Genomic DNA, 10,467 nt, shown 5'->3' on the forward strand with positions numbered 1-10,467 from the left:
GACCCAAGCCAAGATCTCTTGACCCCACAGAGTTCACATTCTCTATATTCAAACTCAAGCTTATTAGCATATAGCCATGGTAAATGGAATTATGGCCCTTTGCTACTTTATGGAATTTTTTTATATGGTACATTAATTACTTTTGTTTCTAAGTAAGATGATACACAACGAATCGATACAGTGCAAACCTCAGGCACATACTGGTCTGAATTGACTGGTGTAATATTCTGCTTGAAGGAACTCTTGTAGGTCTTCAACATTGTTCAATGTTGCACTCATACCAATAATTTGAGTTGTTTCTACGAAAAAAATCCAAAGTATTGAGAAAAATTTGTTACTTAATATACCATAATAATTTTTAGCAACCTTTTTGTGTTCTAAATTCTTCCTGAGTGCTTTGGTAAAAGGGTAGGGTTGTGTAAGAAAAATATAAATATATTATCAGAGCATTTATCTGGCAGTTAAAGAATAAAATATTTCTCATATCCTAAAAGTTACTATTTAGAATTTTATAAAATTTCAAACTTAGCAAGAAATAGGATCTTTATTAAGACTTCTAAACAATAATGAGTGTATACATAGTTGTTGCTAACTATCTTTACGAAGAGCTACAACAGTTTCTATGGGTACAGTCATATGCAGACGGACAGTGTAGGATGTAGGGCTGAATGAGTCCAGAACTCTTGCCACATGAAAAATTCTTTATGGAATCTTGCTATCAGGTTTTCTTTATTTTAAAATAAAGATGGCGTGAAACTCATGAAGCTGCATGACTTCCCGGGCAGTACAAAATTGCTGCTTTCCACTTAGCTATCAAAAAACAAAGAGGCCTTCTTGGCCAGTGCTTTTTCACTGCTGTTATCTTTAATCTTGAAATTTTATCACTCAAGATGTTATTTGAAAGAGGAATAAGCATTGTCCCTTCCCACTCCATAAGGGTGGACTATGAAGCTGAAGAGGTGAACATGTGGCCAATTAAAGAAAGGCTGTCCTCAGAAAATTGGGATTTATGCAGAAATGGGAAGCTATGGAAGGACTATAAATAGGGGATTTGCATTTGTGAAATATTCTAACTGCTCTAGAGAAGACAGATTTGGTGAGGGAGAGGGCAGTGATCAAGACTGAAGGCAGACAAAAGTCTGTGTTGATCTCTGTGGTAATCTAGGTAAGAAAGGATGAGGTATTAATCTGAAGATTTAGTAGCATGAGGGACAGGAGGGAGAGAATTAAAAAATGTATTTATAAGGTAGACCAGATAGGGTTTGCTTGCCAACAGAATGTGCAAGAGTTAGAATTTAAGATTTTGGCTTGGCTGGCTGGCAGACGGTGGCAGGGAATTCAGACTGAAGAATGGGTTTGTAAAAATAGACTTGGACGTGAATCTCAGCTGTTCACAGGATATTCAAGTAGGAGTGTCCAGTTGGCAGATGATATCACTGAGAAGGGAACTATAAGCTGGAAATACAGATCAGGAGCCATTAGCACACAGTAAGCACTTGATATCCTGAGTATGGATAAGAATTAGCAGAAACAGTATGAAGTAGGACACAAGAGAAGAGACTAAGATGACTCTATGGTAACACCAATGTACATAATAAACATGCTTAGAATGAAGTGTCACAAAGGAGAACAGGAAGGAAAAACTAAAGATATTAATTTCATTTAAAAATATAAGTCTAAGGTACTGGTGTAGAAAGATGAATAAGTATACAGTAATAGCAAACACATCTCCATTATGTGTAGGTACTATGCTAGATGCTTTACAATATTAACTCATGCCATCTTCACAGCAATTTAGTGAGGAAGGTTCTATTACTATCATCCGTTTTTGAGGCATAAGGAAAGAGAGGCACAGTTACTACAACTTGTTTAAGGTCATGTATGTGGTTAGAAGTAAGCTAAAATTTGAATCTAGTTCCAGAGTCTGTCCTCAGACAGTATGCTATGCTATTTTTCCATGTGATCCCGCTTACACAGAGAGAGAGTAGAGAAACCAAGAGAGAATGATGTTGCAGTACACAAAGGAAAAAAGAATGATAAACAGTCAAATTCTGAAGAAAAGCTGAGACAATAAAATTATTCACAGTGGCCAAGACATGGAAGCAACCGAAGTGTCCTACGATAGATGATTGGCTAAAGAAGCTGTGGTACATATATACAATGGAATATTACTCAGCCATAAGAAGAGATGAAATACTGCCATTTGCGACAACATAGATGGACCTTGAGAAAATCATGCTAAGTGAAATAAGCCAGACAGAAGAAGTTGAAAATCACATGATATCACTTATATGTGAGATATAAACAACAAATGAACAGGAGAAACAAACAGAGACTCATGGACATGGACTATAGACTAGTGGTTACCAGAAGGTAGGGAGTGCAGGGAGGGAGGAAGACGACAGGGCAAAAGGGGCCAAATATGAGGTGACAGAAAGAAATCTAAGTATGGGAGGTGAACACGCAGTGTAAATACATATATGCCTTACTGTTAAAGTGTACAGCTGAAACTTACTGGATTTTGTTAACCAATGTCACCATAAAAACAAACAAACAAATAAATAAATAGATAAATAAATAAATAATGATAGTTAAATGTTGAAGAAAAGTTGACACAAGAATAATCAGTGTACACTGGATTTGACAAGTAGGTGATCTTTCTCCTCTCTTTCTCTATATTTTTCCATAGAACATGTCACCATCTGACACACCATATGTCTTCTTGTTTATCTGCTTATTGTCTGTTCACTTGCGCTAAAATATGTTTAATGAAGGCAGGGACTTTCTTTTATTCACTGTTGTATCCTTAGCACTTAAAGTAGTGCCTGGCACACACTCAATAAATGTTTTTTGAATGAATGATTATAAAGTGCTAAAATATGTCCAAATACCATTGCTATTAAAATTTTAAAAATAATTCCTAAGATTTGACCTTTATAATTAATTTTTGCATATATAAGCTAAGTTATTGTAATAGCATATTATTAAATAGTAGAGAAGGCATCTAGGATTAATATTTCATGTATGTTTAAAGAATATCTCGTGTTGCAAAATAGTTATTTAAAATGACTACTTGAATATATTGCATTATTAATATGGTGATGATGATGATACTGATGGTGGCAGCAGCAGCAAACTTATTGAGTGCTATGTGGTAGGCACTGCTGAATGTTTCACATATGTTAACTCATATAATCCTCACACCAATCCTATCAGGTCAGTATCATTATTATCCCTATTTTATAGATGAAGAAACAGAAAGGTTGAGTCACCTGCCTAAGCACACACAGATAGTAAGTGAAAGATAATGAAGGACATCCTCAAATGTTAATTTCACTTATCTTCACAATTATCCTCATTCATGTATTCTTCCAACAAAAATTTAAAAGCTTACCTTAAAATAAAAATCTAAAGTAGAAAGCTTAAGTATCTTACTCTAGGTTACATAATCTAGCTAGTGATAAATTAAGTCTTTTATAGGTCATTTTATTAAAAATCAATTAGTGACGACATTTGAAAAAATACTTACTGCTAGTGTAGAGGAGTTTTGCTAGGGTCATTTCTAGTATAGCGCCACGGCTTCCTTCACCAATCATGTGCAACTGGAGATTTTTTTTTTTAAAAAAAGAGAAAAAATAGATCTGCATATAATACTTATATAAAACAGGCATATATTTGTATGAAAAGCAGTAGTCTTTATAACTTAAGCATTTTGGATGTCGCAACTAGAGCATATATGCATTATTTCACTGGTATTTTAAGTTAATGAGGTTTGGGGGCAACATCTTGACACATCTGGAATTCATAAGTCCTGTAAAATTGAATATACATACAAATATATTTTCTATTCAAGAAACACTTGACACAAAACCGAATTTAATATTACCAAGTATGAAATGTTTTCATCTGTATCTTCTATGTATTAAAATATATCATTTATTCTCATAAAGGTACTAAGCAGATCCACATAATAATGTTAGTATAATAAAAATGTTGATAAGTTATAAAAGCAGTGACCCACCTCATCCACAACAACCAGACCCAGACTACTAATCCTTCCAGTTTCAATCAAGGAGTTGACCAGACCATGTCCTTTTTCAATAGTGGCAATATATAGTGATTTCTTTTCCCTTCTTTTAATTGGAGGAAATTTTCCTTTGCTTCCGGCATATTCTTCAACAAAGAAACCCAGTTCTATACCAAAACTTGACAAACCTGAAATCTAGAATATTAGTCAAAACAAAACAAACAAAAAACTCCCCGTAAATAAGAACTCTAATTATTAAAGTGCACACAGAGATTTAAAAAATCTAAAATTGTGTTTAATATCAATCAAGGGGATACTATCTGGTCATGGATAGGACATGTAAAACTAAGAAATGTCGTACTTAATGTGTTGATCTTTACAAAATGAACTTTTAAACTAGATAATATATAAGAAAATAAATTTCAACTGTCTCTTCTGATATAAAATTATCAGAATAACTCATTTATTTTGATGATATAATTCAAAGCAAGCTAAAATCAGTAGACATTTATAATGGAGTTTAACCCACCAGTTTAGAAAAATAATTCTTTCTGCAACAGTTGATTAGTATCAGAAGAGATTTTCAGTTAAGTGCTCCATACTGCTTTTGTACATTTTAAAAATATTAATTCTTCATCATTAAAAGAAGTACCTCTGCTCAGTCAATAAAAAGTTGTATTTATGCTACTTTTCATATCTTAATGCCAAAATAACATTAGCAAATATCACTTGTTAAAAAAAAAAATCACACCTTTTCTTGGACAATTGCCACATATGGTAGGATCATTAAAACATCTTTGCGCCGGCAAAGCAGTTCTTGTAGCATTAAAATCTCAGCTACGAGGGTCTTTCCACCACTTGTTGGCAAGGAATATATTAAATTTTTTCTTTCTTGCACAGAATTCAGTGTTAAGCAAGTATGTTGCCATTCTGTGGAATTAAAAATAATAACAAGCTTTATTTTCCCCTCTACAATTTAAATCTCAAATCAAGTTTTCTATGAAGGAAAAATCAAATCCTACCCTGTGTAGTTCTTATAATGATAAATGTAATCACACATCAATATTAAATGTCAAAAATCCCCAATGTGTGATGTGCACAACCAGTGAAGAGTCTAATTCTAACTCAGATCTGGTCAGGGAGGTGGGCAACTAGCACACCTACTTGCCAGTTGCAGACTTAGGTTTAAGATCCCAACAGGGCAGGCAGTGCCTGCTGGACAAGAGGCATCATCTGGGTCACCAGAGCAGCTACAAGACAGTACAAAGATCTGTGTGAATTTTAAGGCCTTCCTCTTACATTCTGCAAGGAGATTGTGAAGCTTCCCTTTCTCATTCATCAAAACACCATCTTACAGAAAAATAGGGGGAGAAGGAAAAAATATGAGATTTTTTACAAACCAAGAAAGACTATTCAACTAGCTTTCATAGGGGAGCTGAATTTTTAATGGACTTAATACCATCTTAAACTGAGTTTAAACCATAAAAAACTAGGATTATTTACTGGCATATCTAGGGTTTCCACAGTTTAGCAAGATGGAATTCATGAATGGCATTACGTCAGATCCAAAACATGGCATAAAAACTAGTATAACTACTCTGAAGGATAATTTGACAACCTGGATCACTAGAAGTCTGCAAAACATGCACCAGTATTTTATCACTAGAAAAATGGGCAAAAGATGTGGCAAGGTATTTCACTGCAGGGAGAAATGCAATAGCTAATAACATATGAAAAGATGCTTAACTGTTACCTATTGGGTTGGCAAACAAATAAAACAAATAAGTAAGGAAAAAAAAAAGGCCTATGCATGTAAAATCCACAGCTGACTAGAGTGGAGACAAACAGGCATTCCCTGTGTATGGTTTATTGGGAAGCATTCTAGAAGTATCAAAAATAAAACTGCACATTATCTTTGATCTAGTAGTATTACTTCTAGAACTCTACACACATAGAAATAAAAGCAAGGACACACAGAAAGATTATGTGCAAGATGTTCATCATGGCACTGTTTATATATAACAAAGAGCCACTGAGGGGATAAAGGTTGAATAAATTTTTGCACGATCATATGATGTAATTCTCTGCAGCTTGAAAATGAGGGAGTAGATTTATGCTCAATACAGTTAAATGAAAAAAACAGATTATACATGCGTGTTGGATAGTATAAACCCAGTATTAGAAAACAATATATGCATAGAAAAGATGGGCTTGAATATTTTGCATGTTTTCCCAAAAAATTAAAAAATGATTAACAGGACATATTACAAAGGTATTAAAACAGTTATACATGAATGACAGTTACAAGTGACTTATTGTGCTTTTTTTGGTGATTCTCAAATTTTTGTAAATAAATATGTACTATTTTTACTTTAAAAATATTTCAGTAAAAAGATCTTAAAAAATGTCAAAAATATTTAAATCCTCAAATTTAATAAATATTAAAAAATACTCCAGACTGGTATCACCTATTAGTTATCAAACTGCAGATATTTATGTAAAAATATTTGGCCATATCTACATTTTATCCAACTCAGATTTTTAAAGTATAAAATGACTAAAATAACAAATATTTAAGAATATTGTTTATCTTCAAACATTAAAAAAGCAAATTAACTTAGTTCTCAACATTTAAATAAAACACATTAAATATTTAATTCTACTATAAAAAAGCAAAAATAACAGTATAAAGTGGAGGTTCTCTAGCTCAGTGGTTCTCAAATTTTTGGCACATCAGAATTCCCTGGAGGGCTTGTGAAAGCAGACTGCTAGTCTCACTCTCAGAGGTTCTGATTCAGGTCGGGGTGGGGCCTGAGAATGTACATTTCAACAAGTGCTCAAGTGATGCTGATACTAGTTCAAGTTTCAGTTCAGGTGAAACTGCACTTTGAAAGTCATGCTTTAATTCAATGAAAAACAGCACACATAATTGTTTTAAACTGTTCATGACATTAAGCAAGATTTACAAAAGGAGATTTAAAAAGTTATTTACCAAAGTTCATACTTCAAAGCTACCAATATAAAGTCTAATTTGCAATGTCCTTGACACATAACTTGCAAGAAAACTATTATTATCATCATCATCACCATCATTCCTTTTTAACAGATCAGGAACTAAGGCTCAGATTGCTAAACTTGCGTTTAAGTGACCAGAATTCATACCTCAGCTGACAACCCCAGCAGTTGACAACCTATCAGAGTGCACCAGGCACAGAGCTAGTTACGTAATAAAAAGATGAGTTAGACAGAGCCCTCTCCTCAGGATATTCATTCTGGTAGGAGATGCAGATTAAAATAAGAATAAGGTGCTAGGAGAAAAGCAAAGGATGGGAAGTTAACATCTACTTCAAGAGCAATACACATCATTAGCTCTTAAACTACAAACCTCACAATTTAGAATATATTAGACACTTGTCTTATGTTAGACTGTTTCCTGTAGTTCTACTGCTCCAATCTGATTGTCTTCTCCGAGATAAGAATCCATGCTTTCATATGGTTCCTAAGATACTAAGAAAAGAGTTTCAGAAATACTTATGAAGTGACTGGTTGATAGGCTCATCTTCAGTGACTGTCCCTTTTTGTCTAAAATGACACATATTTGAAATATATGCAAGAACCCAGGATTTTTGAAAAACATCACGATACATTGTTATCAGTATTCTTTGCACATAAATCTTCAGCTACCTTTAAAGATATTTATTCAGTGGTATTACTAATACTGACTTCTTTCACTCAAGTCATCTCAGTAGTTAAAAGAATTCCAACAACTAAGTTTTGGTAGAGAAGAAAGCCAGCCAGCCAAGGAAACACCAGCTAAAAAAACTGAGTAGCAGCTAAACAATCAGAGAAAAAACCAGGAGTGGAATGTCAAGAAGTCAAGAAACGAGTGTTTCAAAAGGGGTCTGGTTAATTGTGTCAGGTAAGTTACTAAGAAGTCATGTAAGAACTAAAATTATCATTGAGTTTACACACTCGAGTCATTTTATCTTAAGTGAGAGCACAGAACCCAGTGTTGGAGTGGATTGGGAATTATTTGAGGTTGAAGACAGGGAGACAGCAGGATAACAGGTTTGAGAATTGTGACCACGAAGGGAAGAAAAGAGGTTCAGTATTAGCAGGTCAGGGATAGGTTGAGAGAGGGCTGACATTTTGATTTAAGATGAGCTATATGACAATGTAAGTATCTGCTTCCTATAGATTTGCACTAATACTATGGTAATAATGGCAAAATTTTTTCCATTCCAGCAAAAAGCATTACCATATAATTTTTCAATTCCCTTGAACTGAACATAAAGGTCTCTCACTTTACTGGGTAATGAATAAAAAGGTCCAAGGTCATCTGATGATGACTCAATTGTTTTCTTAGCAACATTAATTTCCTCAGATAGGAGAGTTTCTTTGAGCTGTTTAGTCCTAGAAAACATTGGTGTTTGGGCCTTGGCATTTCCAGTCATGGCACTTTTTAGATGATCTTTAAGACTTTTTCTCCTATTCACGTCTGAACTGGTTCTGACATGAGAAGAGGCATTGATTTGTTGGGGTTGTTCTACACTATTATTGGGCAATTCTTCATTCACAGTCTTAAGAGAGGCGGAGTTGCAATCCCTCTCTTTAGTAGACTGATCCCCAAAATCATTTGAAGAGTTCTGCACATTTCCGAAGTATAAAACCTGTGAAGAAGGCAATTCATACAACAGATCAGCTCCAAGTTCAATAGAGACATCTTCATGACCACTCTGGTTCTTTGTGTGCTCCCCCATTTTTAATTCAGTAAAGCTGTCTACAGTGGTAATGCTAACTTTGTTATGTTTGAGGCTTTCTGAACAAAGATCTTCAGTGGCAAGGTCTGTATCATGTTTCCTATTTTCAGGAAGTTGCATGTATTTTTGTTCCAGGTCAACAACTTGGGCTAAGAAAGAGTTTTCAGAAAAGCTATCGTAGTCACCAAACATGTCCTCTTCACTATCATTATTCTGGAAAGAAAACAAAAATATTTATGGTCAATTTTAGCTTTATTAATAAAAGCTTCAGCCTAGGATTATGCCAGGTATATAATTAAATGGCCACACATGGCTTATAGACCTAAATGTAAATCACCCTGTGAAACAGATATTATCATCCCCATTTTACAGATGAAGAAATGGAGGCCCAGAGAGGGTAGGTAACTTGCTTATACTACACTTGTAGCATGTGGTGATGCTGGGATCCTAATTCTTCAGCCAGTGCTAAATCCTTAAAGAGGTAGCAGGACTTACAGACATCTCTTGGGATGTCACCTCACTAAAAGTTCTGATAACTGCACTATCCTTCCCTACCCAGAATCCAATCTACAGAATGTGGCCAGTAACAAAATCATGCTTGTACTACCGGGCACTCCAAGAAGATTCTGCCCCTAGGAATTTGAAATTGAGAGGGAGAGTCTGTATGCTGTCTTAAGGTACTCTACTAAACAGAAGGAATGTAAATTTGGAATAGTAATATAGTGCAGTGATTAAAAATACAGGAATTGGAATCACAAGTGTAGTTTAACTTCTCAGGGCCTGATTTCTATTGTAAAATCTAGATAATGTAAATAGCTTATTCAGCACATATGCATGTGCAATAAATAGATTTTATCAGTACAGCAGGAGCAGCAGTAACCTCGAAGTCTGACTTTGCCTCTCGGTCATCCCACTTAACTTGCTGCGTGTGCTATCTTTTCCGTCTCGGGGGTCTACGTTTCATTATATAAAAACGAGGATAACAAAGCAATACCTTACAAGTGATAATTAACAGCGATAACAAAGCCAAGGTAAGTACACTAAGACTAGTAGACAATTGGTCAAACGTTTGCACCCGAGAAGGGAAATGCCAAAATTTTGTGGTTTCTAGTTGCAAGCCTTCTGTAGCTGGCCTCCCACTCCTCCTCTTTCAGTGGGTATGCGCAGTAAGAGGCTTGGGTTGTATCATCGCCCCAAACGCGGGAAATGGGATGAGGAACTCGGGGGAATTTGAGAGCTGATCCGGCTGTACCTCGAGCGGTTGCACGCCCACAGTTTTCCGCCGCCGACTCCCAGCCTTCTCCTCCTCCGTCTCCTCCTCATTGCTGGGCTTGAGCTCGGCCGCGGTGGGGGTGGCAAAAATGGTCCCTAGGCTAGGACGGTTCCTTTTGCGGACAGACACACGCCGGCGGATGCGCGAACCACATTCATCCATGGAAGGGGCCTAGGGCCCTGCCCGAACGTCGTCCACCGTGTCTCAGCCGCCAAACCCCAGTGAGTGGAGGGCAAGGCGCGCCGGTAGCAAAATAGGTAACGCTTGCACACCCCTCCAACCACCCTTAGGAAAGACCGAGACTTAATAGTTCTCAGACCGGAAGCGGGGGCACAGACGTGGGTGCCCGCCTTCTCATCCAATCAAAGTGTCGCGGGCTTGAGACGCGGTGAGGGCGAGAACGTAAA

At 36.0% G+C, this 10,467-nt stretch overlaps 1 protein-coding gene across 9 annotated transcripts in view; it reads right to left on the minus strand.

Moving 5' to 3' along the window:
* Nucleotides 1-10,407, minus strand: part of HELQ (helicase, POLQ like) — a 51,222-nt gene extending 40,815 nt beyond the window's left edge. For 4 of the 9 annotated variants that reach the window (XR_005649216.1, XM_039845618.1, XM_039845619.1 and 1 more), the window contains exons 1-7: nucleotides 10,040-10,407; nucleotides 8,286-9,000; nucleotides 5,192-5,377; nucleotides 4,779-4,957; nucleotides 4,022-4,222; nucleotides 3,530-3,602; nucleotides 202-299 (exon numbers count right to left, since the gene is read on the minus strand). Coding sequence is in view for 8 of the 9 variants with exons in the window: in XM_039845618.1 (XP_039701552.1) it covers nucleotides 202-299; nucleotides 3,530-3,602; nucleotides 4,022-4,222; nucleotides 4,779-4,957; nucleotides 5,192-5,377; nucleotides 8,286-9,000; nucleotides 10,040-10,222 (1,635 nt within the window). In the remaining variant the exon portion in view is untranslated. Of the gene's footprint in view, nucleotides 1-188; nucleotides 300-3,529; nucleotides 3,603-4,021; nucleotides 4,223-4,778; nucleotides 4,958-5,191; nucleotides 5,378-7,412; nucleotides 8,183-8,285; nucleotides 9,001-10,039 lie in introns of those variants that run through there. The other 5 variants (XM_039845624.1, XM_039845623.1, XM_039845621.1 and 2 more) reach the window with 5 other exon arrangements.
* Between the last annotated feature and the right edge of the window lie 60 nt (nucleotides 10,408-10,467).

Source organism: Pteropus medius, unplaced genomic scaffold (assembly GCF_902729225.1).
Source record: "Pteropus medius unplaced genomic scaffold, Ma_sr-lr_union100, whole genome shotgun sequence".
In the NCBI taxonomy this organism is placed as follows: domain Eukaryota; kingdom Metazoa; phylum Chordata; class Mammalia; order Chiroptera; family Pteropodidae; genus Pteropus; species Pteropus medius.